At 39.5% G+C, this 24020-nt stretch overlaps 1 protein-coding gene across 1 annotated transcript in view; it reads right to left on the bottom strand.

Moving 5' to 3' along the window:
- Positions 1-353: 353 nt before the first annotated feature.
- Positions 354-24020, bottom strand: part of PTH2R (parathyroid hormone 2 receptor) — a gene marked incomplete at its 5' end in the record, with an annotated part of 105698 nt that continues 82031 nt past the window's right edge. The window contains 4 exons of the mRNA XM_079924364.1: positions 354-1409; positions 2492-2533; positions 4626-4764; positions 7632-7726. Coding sequence (XP_079780490.1) covers positions 1014-1409; positions 2492-2533; positions 4626-4764; positions 7632-7726 — 672 coding nt within the window. The 3' untranslated portion in view covers positions 354-1013. The remainder of the gene's footprint in view (positions 1410-2491; positions 2534-4625; positions 4765-7631; positions 7727-24020) is intronic.

Here is a 24020-nt window from a genome sequence, read left to right as displayed (position 1 = left end):
AGCAGGATGCTGGGTACCTAACATGCACTCAGTAAATGTTTCAATACTGCAATACACTGAAATTTCAAGCTCAGTGAAGTTCTGGGGCTACATGCTGATCTCTGTAGATGTGGAGAAGAGACATTTGGTTGATTCCCAAAAACAAAGGTAGGTGCTAAGAGAACATTTAAAAAAGTGACCCAAAATATATTTTTAAAACAAACTTTTAATTTATCCCACATGCCATCTGGAATAGAGTAACAGAACAAAGAAAAAAAACATAGAAGCAGTGTGACTATCACTATAAATGATTATAAACAAAATCAGCTTGCAGACACAAGCTCACTGACTAAGAAAACCTTGTGACATGTCAAGGTTTACAAAAGAGTGAAGACTTGAGATTTGGCTGGTCACAGAGGGGACATTCAAAAAGAGGAATATGTGCAGTATTCTTTTTTGACTAATTTTCCTTATTCCTAGAAACAAGTTTCTCACACAGTTATTATTTTAACAAAGTCCAGCCAGCTTATTTTCCAGTGTGTACTTGTTCCGAGATCTTTCATCTTTCAACGTATTTTCAGATCCTAATTGCTCCGATGAACAGGCTAAATGAATGCAATGATAGAGGTCCCTTAAAGTGAGAAAGAGAATACTAATTTGTTAAAAAGAAAATGACACATACTAAATGATCTCTATCATATTTCGAGTGATATTTATGAGAGAAAACTAGAGTCGAGCAACTGAAACGGTTTGTTCTACCCAAAAGTAGCAGAAAAATGAACAATCACAGAGCAAGTACTACAGGTACTACACATCAATTCAGAAGAGAATGTGATGCCAAAATAAGGTAATTATTCCACTGACAGTTCTCCTTTTGTGGCTTTAGTATTTACAGGAGCCAATTCATACAGCCTAAAAAGGCTGTGAACACTTGAATCCTGACTGTTCAGCTCTGGGGCTCAAGCAGAGGGACGCTAGCCAAGCTCCTCTGCCACAGCCAGATGGATCAGCTCCTTCAAGACACAAATGTTGATTCACAGCGCATCCTCGGTTTCTCCTTTGCTTCCTTCAGGGTCTGGGTTAAATTCTAATGGCGTGGACGACTCCTCCATTGGAATCGCATCTCCCTGCCTCCTGTCGCTTTCCTTGGTCTCTGCATGGATCAAGTGTGGCAAGCAGTCCTGCTCCGAGTTACTCCAGACGTAGCCGGGTAAAGTCACGTGGTTGTCGGGCTGCCGGCTGGCCGTCTCGGCCGCTTTGCGGGAGATGAGCACCATGCGTGTGCTGGCCGCCGTCTGCGACTGGCTGCTGGTGCTGGGCGTCACGGTAGTGAGCACGGAGCCGTATCTGTGGCCGCCGCATGGGGGCGTCCTTTTCCAGTCCACAGAGAGATTCCACCGACTCCACATCTTCTTCACCTCAGACTGAACCTAAACCGCAAGGACCATATTGTGCATCAGAAACCATCAGAGATCCTGGAACCTTGTTAGATGGATGTCTGCCTGATTTCAATGATAGTAATAATCACTAAGGTTCCACTGTGCGCCAGGGACTTTATATATACAGTTGACCCTTGAAGAACACAGGCCTGAAATCCCCTATGACTTCACAATTGGCCTTCTATATCTGGGGTTCTGCATTGGTGGATTCAACCAACCCCAGATGGTGCAGTACTGTAGTACATATTGAAATGCAGCCAATACATATATCGGACTCATGGGAGAGGAAAAGAGGACATGGGGTTGGAGGAGAAAATGGGATAAATAGTGCCAGCTAAGGCTGTGGAAGGGCATGGAAGGTACTCAGCTGGAAATGTAACTGTAACACCATCGCTTCTGCATGGGCATACTGAAGGAGGGAAATTGAGAAAAGGATTGGATGGTGAAAAGTGGGTGCTGCAAGGGCATTCGTTGTAGGGTAGGGCTCTTGTTTCCATTCTTGCTGCTGAAGATTCAATTTTGCTATTGCAACTTTCCAGAAGGGAGCTTTTTGAAAGTTCCATTGGAAGCAGTGGAAACCTGGTAAGCTGATGTCATCTAAAAGATCGGTACCATTCTTTCTCTCCAGCCAACTCCTAAATGAACTGAAATTGTCCCATCACCATCTTGTAGTTTAAAAAATGTCAAAATGTTCTAATGGATTATTCCCAGGGAAAGTTATATTTGAGTTTCTTATAGAACTTGAAATAAAATATAAGTTGAAGCATTGACTGGAATATGAAGTTCACGGTCCTTCCAAGTATCAATCTGCATTCCAGTTAAGTTGGGTTTTTGATATCAAGGGTTGCAACTGAATTGACATTGAAAAGTGCTGGAAGAGGAAGACCTTGGCTTATTTACATGAATTCTTCCTTTCTCAAAATAATTTATGATTAAAATATCTCCCTTCTCTGTGTCCACTTTGTCCTGTAACCCCTGAGGATTCTAAAGAGATTCCGGTCACATTGCGATGGCCATTTATGAGCTTACTCGGAGCTAGACCTGCAGGAGGTATGAGGTTCCTTCAAACTTACCTCTCCATTGCAGTAGCAGTAGATGATAGACACAAAGAAACCCTGGAGGAGAAAATAGAATGTTTTAATTAATTAATTTTAATTATAAAGATCACAGCACTAAAGTGTCTTGTGCCACAATGCGTAAGTTGAAAAACTGGGTTCTTTTTTAATGATTCCTCCAGAAAATTATGCAAGTTATCTCTCCTAATATTTCGAAATCCTTAAATATACATGAAATTTGTCTGAGATCTTTCCTTGGTATGAACTGAACCAAATAACTAAATAAAACACGCCAAGATACATGAAGAACTGGTTTTTGTTACATTTGTTTCATGTGTTGCCACCCCAGGACCACAGAACATCCCCCAGTCAGTAAGTGAAATTTTTACACTGTGAATGCTGGAAACTACAGACATAGGGTCTTATCAGGTGAAAACACACAGAAACTTTTTTTTCACTCGTTCAAAAATATTTATTGAGTTTATACAGTGTGAAATGCTCAGCATGACAGGGATAAACAACTTAATCAAGACAGACAAAGTCCCTGTTCTCTTAGGGCTTACATCCTAGTAGGAAATACGGATGGATAAAATATAAACAAATAGGGGCTTCCCTGGTGGAGCAGTGGTTGGGAGTCTGCCTGCTAATGCAGGGGACACGGGTTCAAGCCCTGGTCTGGGAGGATCTCACATGCCGCGGAGCAACTAGGCCTGTGAGCCACAACTACTGAGCCTGCGCGTCTGGAGCCTGTGCTCGGCAACAAGAGAGGCCGTGATAGTGAGAGGCCCGCGCACCGCGATGAAGAGTGGCCCCTGCTTGCCACAACTAGAGAAAGCCCTCGCACAGAAACGAAGACCCAACACAGTAAAAATAAATGAATTAATTAAAATATAAACAAATAGCCACAGGAGAAAAATGTAAGATGATAAGATAAAGGCCATGCAGGCAAAACAAGTGGTATTGAAAAAGAAGATGGAGAAGATCTATCAAAGGGGGAACTCAATGAAGACCTCCCTGAGGGGGAGACATTTAAGCTGGTTTGAGTGAGAAGAAGAAGCCAGGCCATGTGAATATTAGAGGGAAGAGCATTCCAGGCAAAGGAAACAGCAAGTACAAACCCCTGAGGCAGAAATGAACTTGAGGTACAGAAATTGTGGAAGAGCTAGTGTGGCTCAAACTTAGTGGGCATCAGGGAGCATGGTGTGAGGTGAGGTCACAGCCGGGCAGGCTCCCCGCCAGGGAGGGCTGTGCACACCAGGAAGCTGCGTTTGGATTTTATTCTGACTGGAATGAGAAGCCTCTGGATATGTTCAGCAGTTCAGTGACATTATCAGATTTATTTTTTTATTTTTATTTTATTTTTTATTTTTTTGCGGTAGGCGGGCCTCTCACTGTTGTGGCCTCTCCCGTTGCGGAGCACAGGCTCCGGACGCGCAGGCCCAGCGGCCATGGCTCACGGGCCCAGCCGCTCCGCAGCATGTGGGATCTTCCCAGACCAGGGCACGAATCCGTGTCCCCTGCATCGGCAGGCGGACTCTCAACCACTGCGCCACCAGGGAAGCCCTATCAGATTTATTTTTAAGATTCTTCAGACTATTGTATGGAGACTAGTTGAAGGCAGGAGGTGGCAGCAAAGGAGTAGCAGGAGGAAGAGTTAGGAGGCGCCTGTAGCCTCCACGTGAGGGAAATGGTATCATGCTTTCAAATGAGATCAAATATAAGGAAGCAACCTCTTCCTCTTACTTGTCTCCCTTTCTCTTTTTTCCTCTCCCCTGCCTATCCCTTCTTTTGCTTTCATTGACTTTCCATACACACACACACACACACACACACACGCACACGCACACGCACACGCGCGCACACACACACACACACACACACACACACACACACACAGATTCCTGCTTTGTAGGTGTCACGTATTTTACAACAATGTGCTTTCTTGTCTCATAGCCCAAGCTTGTCTGTGAGAAACAGCTCCTGCTGTGGTCGGAGGTTAACCTGACTGACCACTGCAGGACAGAAATGCGCAGGTGCCAGAAAATAGCCCCTTTCCTGGCCCTTGGGAGACAGGTGCGTGAAAGCCAGAGGGAGGGGCAGAGGAAGGAAAAAAGCAAAATACAGGAATCAAATTACTAGTAGCACTCTCTACCTGAAAGGAGTTGAAAAAGAGCTCACAGTGCATCCGGATCTCCCACCCAAGCCCAGCAAAGGAGTGGGGCAGGCACACGAACACGATGTAATGCACTCCAAAGACCAGCACCAGCACCAGCGTTGATTTGGCGAGTTTCCTGGAAGAGAATGGCAAGCCTTTTAATTAGTCAATGTAGAGTGCCTTTCCATAGAGACAGCTTGCTGGAAAACATAAAGCTTATTTAGCAGAGCTACCAGGGTCTGACGTTCCCCCATCTCTTTGGATCCACTGCTTCTGCTAGTTTTTTTTTCCTCTCCCTCTTCTTCCTGTCACTTCTATACTAAATCAGGTAGTTTATTCTCACTTCCCATGATTACTATCCCCTAAGTCTCTTTAATCTCATTTCCACTCTTCTTGCTTAAAGGATACTATTTTCATAAAATTGTAAAATGCCTTTTTTTTTTCTCTGTCCTAAGTCTTCTTTAACTTCTATGTTTGAGACTTAAAGAGGTACCACCTCCATCCTCAATAACTGTCTTTACTTTCACAGGCAGCATTTTGGCTTGTTCTGTTCATTTAGAACCAACTACTCCCTGGTCTCTTCTTACACTTGGATCTTCATTTATCATTTCATATTTTCTTATGAGCTACATGTGGTCAATACCTCTTGCCTTCCCTAAATATTCTCTGTCAAATATTCTGTCTCAAATTATCTATAGTTGTAGGTTTGTTTGTTTGTTTGTTTACAAACTAAGCAATGTGACCTTTATTTCCTTTAACTGCTTCTTCATACACATTTTCTTGTGTATTTAGAGGAATCCCAGTTTCCAATATAATGGATTGACTTTAACATGGCCCCTAATGATTCCCAACCTTCTGGTATTTACATCCTTGTTAATCCTCTCTGCTTGAGTGTGGGCAGGACTTGGGACTTACTTCTAACCAATCAGTTATGGCCAAGATGGTGGGATGCCGCTTCTGTGACTATGTTGTCCGAGAGTGTAACATACATTTTAGTAGCAGACTCTCTCCCTTGTTTGATTCAGTGAAGCAAGTTGTGAGCTGCTCTACTGAGAGGCCCATGTGGCAAGGAGAGGTGGCATCTGACCAACCCAGCAAGAACATAAATCCTGTCAACAATCACGTGAGCTTAAGAGTGGATTTTTCCCCAGTCCAACCAACTGACATCCCAATTATATCCTTGTAAAGAGACCCAGAAGCTGAGGACCCAGCTAAGCCACGCCCAGATTTCTGACAAACAAACCATGAAATAGCCAGTGTGTTGTTTTAAAGCCACTAAGTTTGTGGTAATTCATTTTGCAGCAATAAAGAGCTAGTCTATGACGCAAGCACATCATTTTCTAGTTAGGTTTTGTTTTTTTTGCATTTTTTATCCAAGAAACAGCCAAATCAGGCTTCTTCTTTATTTCTCAAATATCCCTCTTTTTCTAAGAATCATTAATGCCCCAGTAATCTCAAATGATTATAATCTTCTTCCTTTCCTCACTAGTCTTTCTTTCAGTTTCTTTCTTCCTTTCCCCCTCCCTCCCTCTCTCCCTCTCTTTCCCTTTTTCTTTCTTTCTTTCTCTTTCTTTCTTTCTTTCTTTCTTTCTTTCTTTTCTTTCTTTCTTTCTTTCTTTCTTTTTCTTTCCTTCTCTCTCTCTCTCTCTTTCTTTCTTTCTTTCTTTCCCTACTTACTTATTATTTTTTTTTTTTGCAAATAAGCTGTCTATTCTGTCTTGGTTTAAAGATAATCCACTCTGTTCTCTCCAGAGTTTCTCAAATCTCTTGAGCAACTTTCTACTGAAAGTATAATTTCACATCATTCGGATATTCTAGAAATTAGTAGCTTTTATTCAGAACTATAGAAATAAGTAGCTTTTATTCAGAATGAGAGAAATAAGTAGCCTTGATTCAGAACTAGACAAATAATTAGCTTTCAAACACCACTGCACTTTTTCATTTTATGAAGAATGAAAGGCTACTTATATTTTCCATTTTTTATCATCCTTTGACCTTTGTCTTCACCAATGGAATGTGACATGAGACAAGCTATTCTAGTATAGCACAGACCCTTCACTGTAAACACAGGCATGATTTTAATACTACCACTTGCAGCATATTGAAAATGACTGGAGCTAGCAGCTGATGGTTTGTTCATACTGTGCATCCTATTCTAGACTTCAGTCCATCTGTATCTGTACTCTTTTCTCCCTGACAGTAAATGCTGCCTACACGGTGCACAGGAATGATTCCACAAAGGACTTAGAGAACGTTTGTGAGAGAAGATCGAAATGTTGACTATGATTTCTTCCTTTCTGTGTCTGTGATAGCATTTCATGACAATGTGAGGCAGAAAGAAATAGATTCTTGTTTGGGGATTACAAAAACTAATCCACATGCACCTGACTAGTGGTGCATATGTTCAGGTGGATAGAAGCCACTTCCAAAACGATTCAGAACTTCCAAAATGATCATTGGGAGAAATGGACACATTCTTAAGACAGTTTGATAATGATTATAAATACTTAATTTGTCCTTTTCTTCAGCAAAGACTGAATAACAGACCTCCTTCAATCAGTACATTTGAAAGTTCTTAAAAATCAATATTTGGGAGGTACCAATTTGATGGGAAGATTGGAAACAATATAGCAAATACACTTTCTTGATTTTTTTCAGTTATGACATTATTTTAAGAAGGCAAGTGAAATTGTCAGCCAAGATCATCAACAAGAGATTACATAGTTACATAGGTTACATAGTTAATGGTAAAATCCCCTCTGCTAAGAACAGATTTTTAAAAATATACTTAGAATTTAAGCATATTGGGAAGGTTTGTTGTTATTTATATTTTCCTAAAATATATATACTTTTCTGATAAATAGCACAAGCACAGTTAAACCAAACGAAAATACACGTTCACAATTTAGTCTCTTAGAAACATTTCAGATCAACTGATATCTGTCCTTTACTCTAAATAGTAACCAAAATATTTCCTCTGATGGATGTATGTCCTGGAATTACCTGTATTGTTTTCTTGTGTCATGCCCAACCGCATTCGTCTCCCAAATTTTGGTAGCCAGAACTCTAACAGTATTCAGAAACAGAATAAAATTCAGCTGAAAGAGAAGATAATATTTCAAAGAATTATTAAGTTAGTCTTCAAGTTGTTTGTAAAAATTTACATAAATTGCACCTCTTTGTATTCAAAGACTGAACATTACCCATTCTGTAAATGTGAATGAGGAAATCTGAGGTAAGATATTGGAAAGATAGGGATTCTGGATTTGCCCTCATGAAAACACAGAGATAAAAGTTCAACAGCACTAGAAACTAGAAATACCAGAGGATAATCTGCCAGAATCCATGGGGAATTTCCAAACCAAAGTTTAGATGAACTTCTGTGGCAGACTTGCTGGATAAAGGATAATAGTTATTATACAAATGTAATTGACAGCCCTTTTTGAAATGAATTCCCAACTTCTGTATCTATTTTAGGGAGAAGAATAATAGGGTTGCTTTGGGGATGATGTCTCTATTATGATGTATGAAAAGCACTGGGTGAAGTATACAAGGTTAAAAAAAAAAGCCAGGTAAGATGCTGTATAAGAAATAGTCTCAGTGTAGGCAATTAAATTGAGGTGTGGGAACCACCAGACAATCACATTCTGGCTTTAAAAAGGGGGAGGGAGGGCTTCCCTGGTGGCGCAGTGGTTGAGAGTCCGCCTGCCGATGCAGGGGACACAGGTTTGTGCCCCGGTCCGGGAGGATCCCACATGCTGTGGAGCGGCTAGGCCCGTGAGCCATGGCCGCTGAGCCTGCGCATCCGGAGCCTGTGCTCCGCAACGGGAGAGGCCACAACAGTGAGAGGCCCGCGTACCACAAACAAAAAAAAAAAACAAAAAAAAAGGTGGGGGGAGGGAAGGGAAAGTATTGGTGGGATAAGACATTTTATGTCCAAGGGTCTCAAGGATCAGTGAAGAGGTCCAAAATGAAGAGGAAAAAAAGATCTCCAGGTCAGGGGTCATAAGGAGGTAGAAGCCCGAACCCCTTGGGTCCCTTAATCCAGGGAGATGTCTACAGTCCAGGAAGCGCTAGTACTTAGGAATAATGGAATTGTGGATTGCCAAGAGTGGCTTTCTGTTAATGCCAGAGCAACAGCTAGAAGAGAGGACCCATCAAACTCTGCATTCCTGGGGATAAATTATCCTGCAGAGTCTCCAATCATTTCTGGAATTTGGAGAATTTTGGTATTGGGTGATTCATGTGCCCCACTGCCCAAACTAGTTGATTATCTGCATCAGCCCTTAATTCCAACCACCTTCTTGGCCATCCTACCACTGACTACCCCATAGGCAACTCTCACCAATCTCACAGCCTCCTATAAGAACTGGGGGCTGGCTTTTCAATAAGTGGTGCTGGGAAAACTAGACAGCTACATGTAAAAGAATGAAATTAGAACACTCCCTAACACCATACACAAAAATAAACCCAAAATGGATTAAAGACCTAAATGCAATGCCAGACACTAAAAAACTCTTAGAGGAAAACATAGGCAGAACACTCTATGACATAAATCACAGCAAGATCCTTTTTGACCCACCTCCTAGAGAAATGGAAATAAAAACCAAAATAAACAAATGAGACCTAATGAAACATAAAAGCTTTTGCACAGCAAAGGAAACCATAAACAAGATGAAAAGACTACCCTCAGAATCAGAAAAAATATTTGCAAACAAAGCAACTGACAAAGGATTAACCTCCAAAATATACAAGTAGCTCATGCAGCTCAATATCAGAAAAACAAACAACCCAATCCAAAAATGGGCAGAAGACCTAAATAGACATTTCTCCAAAGAAGATATACAGATTGCCAACAAACACATGAAAGGATGCTCAACATCATTAATCATTAGAGAAATGCAAATCAAAACTACAATGAGATATCATCTCACACCAGTCGGAATGGCCATCATCACAAAATCTACAAACAATAAATGCTGGAGAGGGTGTGGAGAAAAGGGAACTCTCTTGCACTGTTGGTAGGAATGTAAATTGATACAGCCACTATGGAGAACAGTATGGAGGTTACTTAAAAAACTAAAAATAGAACTACCATATGACCCAGCAATCCCACTATTGGGCATATACCCTGAGAAAACCATAATTCAAAAAGAGTCATGTACCACAATGTTCATTGCAGCACTATTTACAATAGCCAGCACATGGAAGCAACCTAAGTGTCCATCAACAGACGAATGGATAAAGAAGATGTGGCACATATATATAATGGAATATAACTCAGCCATAAAAAGAAATGAAATTGAGTTGTTTGTAGCGAGGTGGATGGACCTAGAGACTGTCATACAGAGTGAAGTAAGTCAGAAAGGGAAACACAAATACCGTATGCTAACACATATATGTGGAATCTAAAAAGAAAAAAAGAAAATGGTTCTGACGAACATAGAGGCAGGACAGGAATAAAGACGCAGACATAGAGAATGGACTTGAGGACACGGGGAGGGGGAAGGGTAAGCTGGGACGAAGTGAGAGAGTGGCATTGACATATATACACTACCAGATGTAAAACAGATAGCTAGTGGGAAGCAGCCGCATAGCACAGGGAGATCAGCTCGGTGCTTTGTAACCACCTAGAGGGGTAGATAGGGAGGGTGGGAAGGAGACGCAAGAGAGGGGGATATGGGGATATATGTATATATATATATAGCTGATTCAGTTTATTAAACAGCAGAAACTAACACAAAAATATAAAGCAATTATACTCCAATAAAGACTAAAAAAAAAAAAAGAACTGGGGGCTGGGTCTTGAGCCCCATACCCTAGGGGAAGGACAGAGCTGTGCTGTGAAATTGTGGAAGAAGGATGTTTTCAGGTTAATAAGAGCTACTAGTTATTGAACACTGCCTAGTGTAAACGCTCACATAAATATGATACAGGAATTTTTATTATGCCTATTCATTATGAATGAAGAAACTCTAGCTCAAAGAGATTAATTGATTTGACCTAGACTACCCAGCTATCAGCTGGAATTTGAACCAGGCCTATGTGAGTCTGTATTGTGAATTCTTAACCACTACCTTTATTTTTTAATTAAATTTAACTTTTTATTTATTGAGGTAACATTAGTTTATAACATTGTATGTTTCATGTGTACAACATTTAGACTTCTGTATATACTACAGCGTGCTCACTACCAAAAGGTAGTTTCTATCCATCCCCTTTACCCATTTCGTCCTCCCCACACCTTTCCCTTCTGGTAAACACTCCTGTGTTCTCTATATCTAGGTGTTTGTTTTTATTCGGTTTGTTCATTTATTTTGTTTTGGGGAGATATTGTTTTTGTTTTTATATTCCACATGTAAGTGAAATCATACAATATTTGTCTTTCTGATTTATTTCAGTTAGCATAATACCCTCAAGGTCCATCAGTGTTGTCACAAATGGCAAGATTTCTTCTTTTTATGGCTGAGTAGTATTTCATTGTGTCTGAATAGATGATAGATAGATAGATAGATAGATAGATAGATAGATAGATAGATAGATAGATACAGATATAGATATATAGATACAGATATAGATATGGATATCATATCTTCTATACCCATTCAATGGGCACTTAGGTTATCTCCATATCTTGGCTATTGTAAAAAGTGCTGTGATGAATATAGGGGTGCATATACTTCGAATTAGTGTCTTTGTATTCTTCATATAAATACCTAGAAGTGGAATAGCTAGGTCATATGGTAGTTCTGTTCTTAATTTTCTGAGGAATCTCTATATTGTTTTCCATAATAGCTACACCAATTCACATTCCCACCAACAATATGTAGAGTTCTCTTTCCTCCACATCCTCTCCAACACCCGTTATTTCTCATTTTTCTTAATAATAGCCATTCCAATGGGCATGGAATGATATCTCATTGTGGTTTTTTTTTTTTTTTTTTTTTTTGCTGTACGCGGGCCTCTCATTGTTGTGGCCTCCCCCGTTGTGGAGCACAGGCTCCGGACGCGCAGGCTCAGCGGCCATGGCTCACGGGCCCAGCCGCTCCACGGCATGTGTGATCTTCCCGGACCGGGGCACGAACCCGTGTCCCCTGCATCGGCAGGCAGACTCTCAACCACTGCGCCACCAGGGAAGCCCTCTCATTGTGGTTTTAATTTGCATTTACCAAATAATTAGTGATATTCAACATCTTTTTGTGTGCTCGTTTGCCACCTGTATGTCTATTCAGCTCCTCTACCCAACTTTTGTTGTTGAGTTGTGCAAGTTCTTTATATATTGTGGATATTAATCCCATTATTGGGTACAAGATTTGCAAATATCTTCTCCCATTTGGTAGGTTGTCTTTTTTATTGTTGATAGTTTCCTTTGCTATACAGAAGCTTTTTAGTTTGCTGTAGTCCCATTTGTTTATTTTTGCTTTTGTTTCCCTTGCCTGAGGACACGTATTCAGAAAGATATTACTAAGACCAATGCCAAAGAGTATGTTGCATATGTTTTCTTCCAGGAGTTTGTGGTTTCAGGTCTTACATTTAAGTCTAATCCATTTCGAGTTGATTTTTGTGTGTTGTGTGAGATAGTGGTCCACTTTCATTCTTTGGCATGTGGCTGTTCAGTTTGCCCAACACCATTTATTGAAGGGACCATCCTTTCTCCATTGTATATTCTTTGCCCCTTTGTTTTAAATTAATTGTCCATATATGTGTGGTTTTATTTCTGGTCTCTCAATTCTGTTCCATTTATCTGTGTGACGCTTTTTCTGCCAATACCATGCTGTTTTGATTACTATAGCTTTGTAATACAGTTTGAAATCAGGGAGTGTGACATCACCAGCTTTGTTCTTTTCTCTTGGGATTTCTTTGGCTATTCAGGGGTCTTTTGTTGCTCTATACAAATATTTGGATTTTTATATTCTAGTTCTTTGAACAATGTCCTTGGGATTTTGATGGGTATTGCACTGAATATGTATATTGCTTTAGGTAATGTAGACATTTTAACAATGTTACTTCTTCCAATCCATGAGCATAGAACATCTTTCCATTTCTTTGCATAGCCTTCAGTTTCTTTCAGGCTGTCTTATAGTTTTCAGTGTACATGTTTTTCACCTCCTTGGTTAAATTTATTCCTAGGTATTTTATTCTTTTTGTTGCAATTGTAAATGGGATTGTTTTCTTAATTTCTCTTTCTGCTAGTCCATTGTTAGTGTATAGAAATGCAACAGATTTTTGTATGTTGATTTGTATCCTGCAACTGTACTGAATTTGTTTATTAGTTCTAACAGGGTTTTTTGTGGGGTCTTCATGGGTTTTTATATATAAAATCATGTCATCTGCAAGTAGCATCAGTTTGACTTCTTCCTTTTTAATTTGGATGCCTTTTATTTCTTTTTCTTGCCTAATTCCTCTGACTAGGACTTCCAATACTATGTTAAATAAAAGTGGTAAGAGTGAGCATCCTTGTCTTGTTCCTGATCTTAGATAGCTTCCAGTTCTTCCCTGTTGGATGTGTTAGCTGGGATTATGATATTGTCATATATGGTCTTTATTATGTTGAGGTATGTTCCTTTTATACTTATTTTATTGAGAATTTTTATCACAAATGGGTGCTGAATCTTATCAGTTGCTTTTCCTGCATCTACTGAGATGATCATATGATTTTTATCTTTTATTTTGTTAATGTGGTGTATCATGACTGATTTGCAGCCATCGAATCATCCTTGAATCCCTGGAATAAATCTCGCTTGATTATAAGATATGATAATCTTAATGTACTATTGCATTCAGCTTGCTAATACTTTGTTGAGGATTTTTGCATCTAGGTTCATCAAAGATATTGGCGTATAAGTTTTGTTTTTGTGTGTTGTCCTTGGTGTCAGGGTAATGTCCTCATAAAATGAGTTAGAAAGCATTCTCTCCTCTTCAATATTTTGGAAGAGCTTGAGAAGGATAGGTAATAAATCTTCTGAGTGTTCGCTAGATTTCACCTGTGAAACCGTCTGGTTCTGGACTTTTGATTTTGGAGAGGTTTTGATTACTGTTCCAATATCCTTAATAGTGATCAGTCTATTACAATTTTTCTATTTATTCATGATTCAGCCTTGGAAGGTTGTATAATTCTAAAAATTTGTCCATTTATTCTATATTGTCCAATTTGTTGGCATATACCTGTTCATAATATTCTATTTTAATCCTTTGCATTTCTGTGACATCCATTATTATTTCTTCTCTTTCATTTGTGATTTTATTTATCAGAGCCTTCTCTCTTTTTCTAAGTGAATCTAGCTAAAGATTTGTTAATTTTTTTAAACATTTTCAAAGAAACAGCTCTTAGGTTCATTAATCTCTTCTGTTACCTTTTTAGTTTCTATTCATTTCTTTCCACTCTAATGTTTACTATCTCCTTCCTTCAGCTGAATTTGGGCTTCATTTGTTTTTCTTTTCTAGTTCTTTTAGGTGTAAAGTTAGATTGTTTATATGAGATTTTTCTTCTTTCTTGAGGTAGGCCTGTATTGCTATAAACGTCCCTCTTTGTACCTCTTTTGCTGCATCTCATGGATTTTGGCATGTTGTATTTTCACTTTCATTTGTCTTAAGGTATTTTTAAATTTCTACTTTGATTTCTTCTTTGACTCAATATTTGTTCAGTTGCATGCTGTTTAGTCTCCACATATTTAAGATTTTTCCAGCTTTCTTCTTGTAGTTGATTTCTAGTTTCATCAGAAAGAGTGCTGTTATTTTTTTCAATCTTCTTAAATTTATTGAGACTGGTTTGGGTCCCAACTTTTGGTCTGTCCTTGAAAGTGTTCCATGTGCACTTGAGAAGAATGTGTATTCTGCTACATTTGGGTGGAATGTTCTGTATAAATCTACTAAGTCTACCTGGTCTAATGTTTTACAGCTGCTGTTTGCTTGTTAAGTTTCTGTCTGGATGATCTATCCATTGATGTAAGTGGGGTGTTAAAGTCCCCAACTATCACTGTGTTGCTGTCACTTTTTTCCTTTTGGTCTGTTAATTTCTTTATATATTTTGGTGATCATATGTTAGGTGCATGTTGGTGTTGTCCCCTTTATCATTATATAATGTCCATCTTTGTCTTTTGTTACCTCTTTTGGCTGGAAATCTATTTTGTCTGTTATGAGTATGGCTACATCCACTTTCGCTTGGCTGCCATTTACTTGGAGTATCATCTTCCATCCCTTCACTAGAGTTTATGTTTGTCTTTAAAGCTGACATAAGTCTCCTGGAGACAGCATTTCATTGGGTCATGTTTTTTTAATCCATCCGGCCACTTTGTGTCTTTTGATTGGTGAACTGAATCCATTTTCATTTTGAGTGATTATTGATAAATGAGGACTTAGCACTGCCATTTTATCTTTTATTTTCTAGTTGCTCTGTATCTCCATTATTTCTTTTTCCTTGTGTTTCTGACTGCCATTTTAGTTTGATGGTTTTCTATGATATTTTCTCAGTTTCCTGTTTTTTATGTTTCATGTCTCTGCTCTAGATTTATGCTTTCTGGTTACCATAATGTTTGTTTAAAATTCTCATAGATAAAATTGTTCTTTTTCTGCCGATAGCATCTTATCGTCATTTGACTACATGACTTCTGTACTTTCCTCTTCCATTTTTATGTTTCTGTCATCTCAAATTATCCCTTTATATGTTGTGAGTTTGTGACCAACTTGCAATAGCTATAGTTGTTTTTACTGCTTTTTTCCCCTTTAACCTCTGCGTTATTCTGACATAGAGTTGCAATTTTCTGATTCTACTGATCACTTTACTCAAAGTTTTGCACACTTTTACCTTTTCGTTTAGGAAGAACAGCCCCTTTCAACATTTCTTATGAGGCAAATCTGATACAAATGCACTCCCTCAGCTTTTGTTTGTCTGAGAAATTTTATTTCTCCTTCATATCTAAATGATAACTTTGCCAGAAAGAGTATTTCTGGCTGATAGTTTTTATCTTTCAATATTTTGAGTACATCATTCCACTCTCTCTTGGCTTGTAGAGTTTCTGCTGAGAAATCTGCTGATAGCCTAACTGGGGTTCCTTTGTAGGTTGCCAGTCTTTTCCTCTGGCTGCCTTTAAAATTCTTTGTCATTTATTTTGACAGCTTTAATATAATGTGTTGTGGAGAAGGTTTTTTCACATTGAAGTAATTAGTTGTTCTCCCAGCTTCATGGACTTCTATATCCAGTTCCTTCCTCAGGTTTGGAAAATTCTCTGCTCTTATTTCTTTAAATAAACTTTCTCCTCCCTTCTTCCACTCTTCTCCTTCTGGGATACCCATTAACATAATGCTGCTCTTCCTAATAGAGTCAAATAGTTCTCAAAGAATGTCTTCTTTTTTTAAGATTTTAATTCTCTCTTCCTTCTGTCCGTATCATTTCTAGATTCCTATCTTCAAGCTCACTAGTCTCTCTTCCATATCATCTGCTCTATTTCCAGTGCTTTCTTCATCTCATTTATCAAGTCCTTCAGGTCCAGAGTTTCTCTTTGGTTCTTTCTTAGAGTTTCAGTCTCTTTGGAAAAATATTCCTTCTGTTCATCAATTTTATTCCTGAGCTTATCGAACTGCCTTCCTGTATTTTCCTTTAGTTCACTGAGTTTCTTTATGACAGCTACTTTGAATTCTCTATCAGTAAGATTGCAATATTCTGTGGCTCTAAGTTTGGTTTTTGGAGAACTGTCACTTTCTTTTTGTGATACAGTGTTACCATGGTTCTTCATTGAGCTTGATGAGTTGTTCTTCTACCAGCATATTTGAAGTAGAGGACACCTTTCTTCTTTAGGTAAAGCTTTTTAAAAAAAAAAAACTTGATTCAAAAGATTCAACAGATTAGTAACTAGAGGCCTCTCTTGTTTTCCAGTAGGGGTGATATAGCACAAATTTTTGGTCACTTATCTGAGCTGCTTCTGGTTATATTTGAGCATCAGCATTTTCCACTCTCCACCACCTCTGTCAGAGGTGTCATCCATTGCCCTGGTTGTCGCTGCTTGTGCCTCTGGGGTCATTAATGCATTGCTGCTACTGGCATCACTACCTGGGACATTGGGTTGGTGGGTACTTCTGCTATGTCCATGGGCTCATGCTCCACTACCCCCGGCAGGGTGGGGAGGGTAGGTAGCCAGGGTCCCAGGTGTCCTTACCATGTCCAGGGTTGTCAGGCTCATAGGCACTGCCACTGTGGATAGGGGCAGGCAGGGGGAGCCAGAGTAATAGGCATCTCCATAACTGGAAGGACAGGGTCATAGGGCCACTGTCACTGTTGCCTGGATCTCTTTGGCCAGGGGCACCACTTTGGCTGGAGGGCTGGAGTCATATGTTCTGCTTCCCCTGATATTACCAGGTTCTCTGGGGCTGCAGGCTCAGTTACCATGGCTGAGGGTCCAGGATCATAGGCACCACCTCTGCTGTTCTGCCCAGTTCTGCCTCTTCCATGTGTTTCAGCCCACCCACCTTTAGATGTGTGGGATTCTCTGATGTCCTGCTGTGTTGAGCAAAGGCACCTTTGTTGAGTTATGGATGTTTTTACTGGTTGTAGATCGAAGGGGAAAGGGCACCTTTGTTGAGTTATGGATGTTTTTACTGGTTGTAGATTGAAGGGGAAAGGCAAAGAGAGTGACACACACTGCCATGATGCTGATGTCACTCTTAACCACTATCTTATACTTTCGTTTCAGGAGGATAAAAACATGAGAGTTGAGGATTTTCATTCATCCTCACCCACTACAACACCTGATTGATGTCCACATAATCTTTTTCAATAAGAAGGTGAGAAACTACTACTTGTCTATCACATGAGTGCTACTTTCTATATGGCCAAACTTATTTCATGCTTCATTAATTCCTCTCTCCCTAAGACTATACTCCCTGGCAATACAAATGCAGCTGGGAGTGAAAATAGTGGGGAGTGATGCTGTGTAACTACTGTGTGAAGGACCAAGTGCTAGGAGCTGAAGCTGGCAGCGCTGTGGAAGCAATGTTAGCTGGGTATTGTCATTTGCCATTCCTTATTCCTGGAAAAAATAAAGAATTACAAATGGCTTCAGATGGGCCAACCTTAAACTCCGTCCATATTAAAATGCCCATGACCAGGGACTCTGTACTCAAGTCAGTAGACCATACTAAGTAAATACTGCAAACTCCCAGAAACTTATTAAAGAAGATACAAACCAATTAGTCCATAGGTTTTGTAACTCAAAGGACAGCAAAGTGGATTATGGAAAGAATTAAGAATTAAGAAAAATAGACCTTGCTGCCTTAAAAGATAGGTAAACAAAATACACACATACACACACACACATGCACACACACATATTGATACACGCAGTAACAGTTGAATGAATTTCCAAAAAATTATTATAAATAATTTAGGAAAGTATAGAATATAGGTTAACTAGAAACTAAGCTATTTACTACTTACTTACTATTCTAAGTGTTTTAGGTGAATTGACGCTTAGTCTTCACAGCAGCTCTATGAGATTGGCGTATTGCCCCCATTATACAAATGAGGAATCTGAGTCACAGCTTACACAAATTATGCATGATCACAGAGCCAGCAAGCGTCAGAGCCCTAATTAGTCCCATGCAGCCTGGATGCATAGCATGGACTCTTAACCACTGCACCAAACTGCCCATAAAATAGAGTTAATAGCAGATTGAGATGGAGACAGAAAGTTTTTAAAGAGCAGGATGGGTTAAGAAAAGATTGTAAAGAATCTAACTTATAACCCAGTTTTAAAGTCAGTATTAGAAACCTAAACATTAGGTCTAACAGAGTAGGAAAGTGGATTTAGCAATTTAGAAGACACTTGAAGAATCTTCCCAAATGAAGGGATGAAGAACAAAGACCTCTGTGATGAGGGATAGATGCTTACATGGAGAGCATGGAATTCAGAGTCATTATGAAGATTATTTCTCTTTCTGAAGGAAGTGATAAATAGAACAAATCAATGAAGACATAAAAGAAAAAATCCTGCTCTAAAGAAAGATCCAAGTCTGCAGGAGGAAAAATGACTCTATATATGGGTAAATGGAATGAAAAAGAACACATTCTCGTGAGATTTTTTTAAAAATTTTAAGTGAAATATCATTCAAAGAGAAAAAAATCATTTAGAGAGTCCTTGCATATCTCAAGTAATCTTCTTGGAGGAAAAATTTTGCTTAAAGCTGTTAATAAGCCAGTAGCACATAGAATAAATTTTATGCAAGGGTGGTTTTAATAAGCCAGTAGTGCATAGAATAAATTTTATGCAAGTGTGGTTTTAAAATAATGCAAATATAAACATTAGAGTCTCTGTCAATTAAATTTTTAAAGATTTATTCAAAGTGAACCACAGATGAATTTCAAAGTCAAAATTTCAGCCATGAAACCTCTGGCTCCTCAGGCCATCTCAGAGACTGCTCCTAGAATCAGCTTTGCCTGGATCATTCGCCCTACTCCCTCCACTCTCTCACCCTTACTAGGACAGCTCATTCTCAGGATTTAAGCTGAATGTCACTTCTCAAAAGCTATTCCCCACACCCAAGCCCCACCACAGCACTCGTCACATTTCAATGTCTGTCTCACCCACTATGCTTAAGTTTAAGGAGAAATTGATGCCTGTTTCCCCCATCTCATCCCCACTGCCTCACACAGCACCTGCCATGTTCTTGGTGTTTAATCAAGATTTGTTAAATGAGTGAATGAATAAATGAGTGAATGAAATGTGCACTCTCTAAACCCTACTTATATTGAGGTAAATCAGCATATCCCCCTTCAAGGTAGAATTTTCACTTCTAGGTGTTTATCACGAAAGACATAAGTAGAGAAAGAAGTCAAAATTTATGTACAAGAAATTCCACTGTTATAAAATATATTTAAAACTATCTATTTACACTTAAAAATTTCATCAATGCCTTTGGATACACGATGGGGAAGATTTGCTATCTCCCCTTTCCTGATGTTTCCTCCCAGGGAAGGTAGGTCAACTGATGTGCACTTCTGTTCTCCCTACTCCCTCTTACTGTCTCCAACCCTGGAGAAGATGGATTGAAGTATTTGATGAGTGAAAATGGGATAAATACTGAGTTTGCTTAACTCAGCCCATCCTTCTTTTCTTTGGGAGCTTGCAGTGAGCAGACTTTATCTGCAGCATCTCCAGGCTTAGGAGCCTGCCCCTCAGCAATATGTGCCTGGGTGGGCAGATCCTGCCTAATTATGGGGTTCTTCAACTGGCCCACTTGGCTAACAGACCGAAGATCACAACTTCCAACCCAGACTCTAACAGCTATAAGGGTTTTACTTTGTTTCTCTCTCTCCTCCTTTGTTTTATATCTCGACTTATTGAGAATCTGAGCAGCAAAGAGGGATGCTATGTATTAGCTGCCCTCAGAGATTCTCTGAATACATCACATCTCACCCCATATATTGGTTTCTTTTTCAATATCATGAACATGAGAAACATTTTTGCTTTGTTTATATGTGTATCAATTCTAAATGTTGAACATTTAAGTGATAGATAATAAACTCCTTAATCTATATCAGCTACTATAATTTGATTATCTGTATAATAGATATGAAGACAAAATATGTAGTTCACTTCTTATCCGTTGGAATTCAATTTATAACTTAGGGGTAAATGCTAGAGCTTTCATTTCACTCAAGGTTCTATAGTTGACTGATTTAGAAGAGGAAAGAGATTATGGAGCAGAGATTTTCCTCTGGGTAAAAAAAAAAAATTGTATTTGTAATTCCATCAAAGATCAGAGATTAAATTTTATCCATTTTACTTAAAACTTCTCCCTTACCAGTCATCCCTCTCATGCTCCCTTCTTGTGCTTCATGATCGAGCCTCCTTTAATAACAACTGGGTGGAAATGAATCACTGACTCAACAGCAGCTGAGAAGCTTATGTTCTGTTTGTCCCCTTCTTTTCATATTTTATAAAATGCACTGGATATGATTTTTTAAACATATCGCTTTAGAATTCTTCTTAAAGGAATTTATTAGAAGTACCATCTTATTCCATCTGCCAGAATTCCCTGAGATATCCTTTGACAGGTACATGGAACAAAACATGTATAAGAAAAAAATTGAAAGTCTGGAGCTCTCCATTTAATGCACTCTGAGTAGCATGCAGTCTCCTCAGGGGCCACTACTTAGTTAGTCATTCAAATTAGATCATTATTCATAGAATGAGCAAGCCCATGACAAACACCACAAACTACTTGTTGACCACAGACATTAGTCCTTAGCTTGGGTACACAGTGGTGCTGTAAGCCATGGTAGACATCTAAAAACAAGCAAATATACCAATAACAAGGAAGGAAGGAAGGAAGGAAGGAAGGAAGGAAGGAAGGAAGGAAGGAAGGAAGGAAGGAAGGAAGGAAGGAAGGAAGGAAAGGAAGGAAGGAAGGAAGGAAGGAAGGAAGAGAAAGAGAAAGAAAGAAAGGGAAGAAGGAAGGAAGGAAGGGAAAGAAAAAGGGAAGGGGTAGGGAGGGAGGGAAAGAAGGAAAAGAAAGAGAAAGGTAGGGAGGAAGGGAGGGAGGAAAGGAGGGGAGGGGAGAGGGAAGGAGGGACAGACTATTGCCCTGTATTTTCCTAAAATCCATCAACACATATAAAGCAAACTATAAACTCTCACAGTTATAAGTTCTCTGTAGGGTTATTTAAAGCTCAAAAATCTCTGCAATAGTGTTGCCAGATCAACATCAGGCAAGAGCCCCCCCAGAATGCTTGCCAACATGGACATTTTTTGATTCTATGGCTTACTTTTGAGGAGTTACCAGAAAATGAACTACTGTCTATAGAAAAACAAGTACATAAATTCTAACGTCTCCATGAGTGACTGGCCCTGATTTCCAATTTCAGTGTCTTTAATAAATAAAAGTTTTGGGTTGATTTAAGACTGAATCTTGGATTTTCTATTTTACCACTCCCACGGTATAAACATTGCTTAGATGTATGTACCGTAAGAAAAGTAACTGGAAGAAATTTCGACCCTCCAAGTATAAAAGATATATTATTAAATAGTAATACTTTAAAATTAGTAATTAAATTAGTAATACATTTACATTTTTATTGATGATATTTACCTTTTCTTGGCACCTTTAAAAAATAGTTCTTACTGCACATTTGCATTTTAGTTCAGCTAAGATGAAGCAACACATTGTATAGAGAAATATTTTGGGAGTTTGTGGTCTCTCCAAAGGAATGGATTTATATGAATTGAAGATATGGGCTTGACTCCTATCAAAAGAAAAAAAAAACATGGATTGCTGTCACCCTGCTCATGGTCACCAACTGCTGAAGCACTGATGTCCTTTTGTTGCTCACCTTAGTTTAACACTGTTTATGGTTGTTCCAAATTTAAATATTTATTTATTTGGCTGTGCTGGGTCTTAGTTGTGGCACGTGGGATCTTTGTTGTGGCGTGCGGGGTCTTTAGCTGCAGCATGCGGGATCTTTCAGGTGTGGCATACGGGATCTACTGCCCTCATCAGGGATCGAACCTGGACCCTCTGCACTGGGAGAGCAAAGTCTTAACCACTGGACTACAGGGAAGTCCTGGTTGTTCCAATTTTAATGCAACTCTTTAATTCCTGTATCTTTCTTTGGAAGCCTGCATCAAGAAAATGACCTCTCATATAGAAATCTGAGGACCTTTAAAATATCATAATTGATGTCAGAGTCAGTCAGATAGAATTACGTACTTAAAAGTGAATAGCCAGGACTTCCCTGGTGGTGCAGTGGTTAAGAATCCGCCTGCCAATGCAGGGGACATGGGTTCGAGCCCTGGTCTGGGAAGATCCCACGTGTCGTGGAGCAACTAAGCCCGTGCGCCACAACTACTGAACCTGCGCTCTACAGCCCGCGAGCCACAACTACTGAGCCCACGTGTCACAACCACTGAAGCCTGCGCGCTATAGCCTGTGCTCCACAACGAGAAGCCACCGCAATGAGAAGCCTGCACATCGCAACAAAGAGCAGCCCCTGCTCACTGCAACTAGAGAAAGCCCGCATGCAGCAATGAAGACCCAATGCAGCCAAAAATAAATAAATAAATTTTTTTAAAAAAGTGAATAGCCAATAGCTCTCTTAGATAGATTGCCATACCTCCAGACTAGTTCATTTAATCCCTGTTCCTGATTTTTCCTTCCAGGGAAGGCAGCTCAACTGATGTGCATGTCTGTGCTCCTCAGTCCCCCATACTGTCTCCATCCCTGGAGAGGATGGGTTGACGTATTTGATGAGTGAATGTGGGAAGAATACCGAGTTTGCTTGACTCAGCCTATCCTTCTTCATCTTGGGAGCTTGCGGTGAACAGATTTTCTCTGCAGCATCTCCAGGGTTAGGAGCATCTTGTGCCTGGGGCACCATCCCCATAAGGCCAAAACCCAAATCTAATCAGATCACTATCCTGCTTAAAATCTTTCAATGTCTTATAATTTTAAGGAAAATTCCAATGTCCTTATAGCACAGAATACGAGTCCAATCATGATTCAACCCCCATCCACTTCCAGTCTGATCTCTTGCATTTTCCACAGATGCACGCATCCTTCCAGCCACAGAAAACATGACCTGTCCATTTACACCCTTAACGTTCCTGAACACATGACACATGTCTGTCCTCCCACAACCATGTGGACACTCACTGGTTGCACTGGTCAGGCCTTTTTCAGTAACTCCAAATTTCATTGTCAAAGGAACTGATCTAGTTCAGCGTTTTCCAAGTGGCTTAGGGTGTCACCACCATGATTTTGGCCATATCAATATTATTCATCTACTATTATTTACTTAATACCCTTCTTCAAGCAATCCATTTTATTAAATTATTAAAATTTAAATTTCATATCATTACCATCAGTGGAAAACCAACAGAAGCTGCTACAAGCAAGAGGCAACTGTAAAAATACAATGGAAACAAGTCATATGAAATTTTACCTAGACTGGGTTGCCTGTCCCCCACCTCCATCCCCCAAAGGAAGACACCACACACATTAGAAAAGTGTTAAAGACCAGTATCAAAATGAGACCTCCAAGATGTGTTCAGAAGGGTTGGAGAGGGACCAATATTCTCAATGTTAATTGATTTTACTTTATAACCTTGCACGTATGCACCAGGGTATGTGCTCTCACCCTGACAAACACTGGCAGAGCTTAAATTCAATTACCACAAACAGGGAAAACTGGGGGCTCTGGAACTACGCTGCCTGAACCTGACTCCGACTACAGCACTTTCTAAATGTATATACCTAAGCTAGTTGCATAACTGCTCTTGGACTCAAACCAAGAATAATGAAAATACCAATCTCAAAGTTGTTTGAGGGTTAATGAAGAAAATGTTTTGAGATAAAACATGAAGCAAAAAATGCACTCCAAAATATTTATTCATCAAATGATAA

This window comes from Stenella coeruleoalba (assembly GCF_951394435.1).
Source record: "Stenella coeruleoalba genome assembly, chromosome: 6".
Lineage (NCBI taxonomy): Eukaryota > Metazoa > Chordata > Mammalia > Artiodactyla > Delphinidae > Stenella > Stenella coeruleoalba.
Note: the sequence above shows the minus strand (reverse complement) of the source record. Positions and strands in the feature narration are given on the sequence as shown.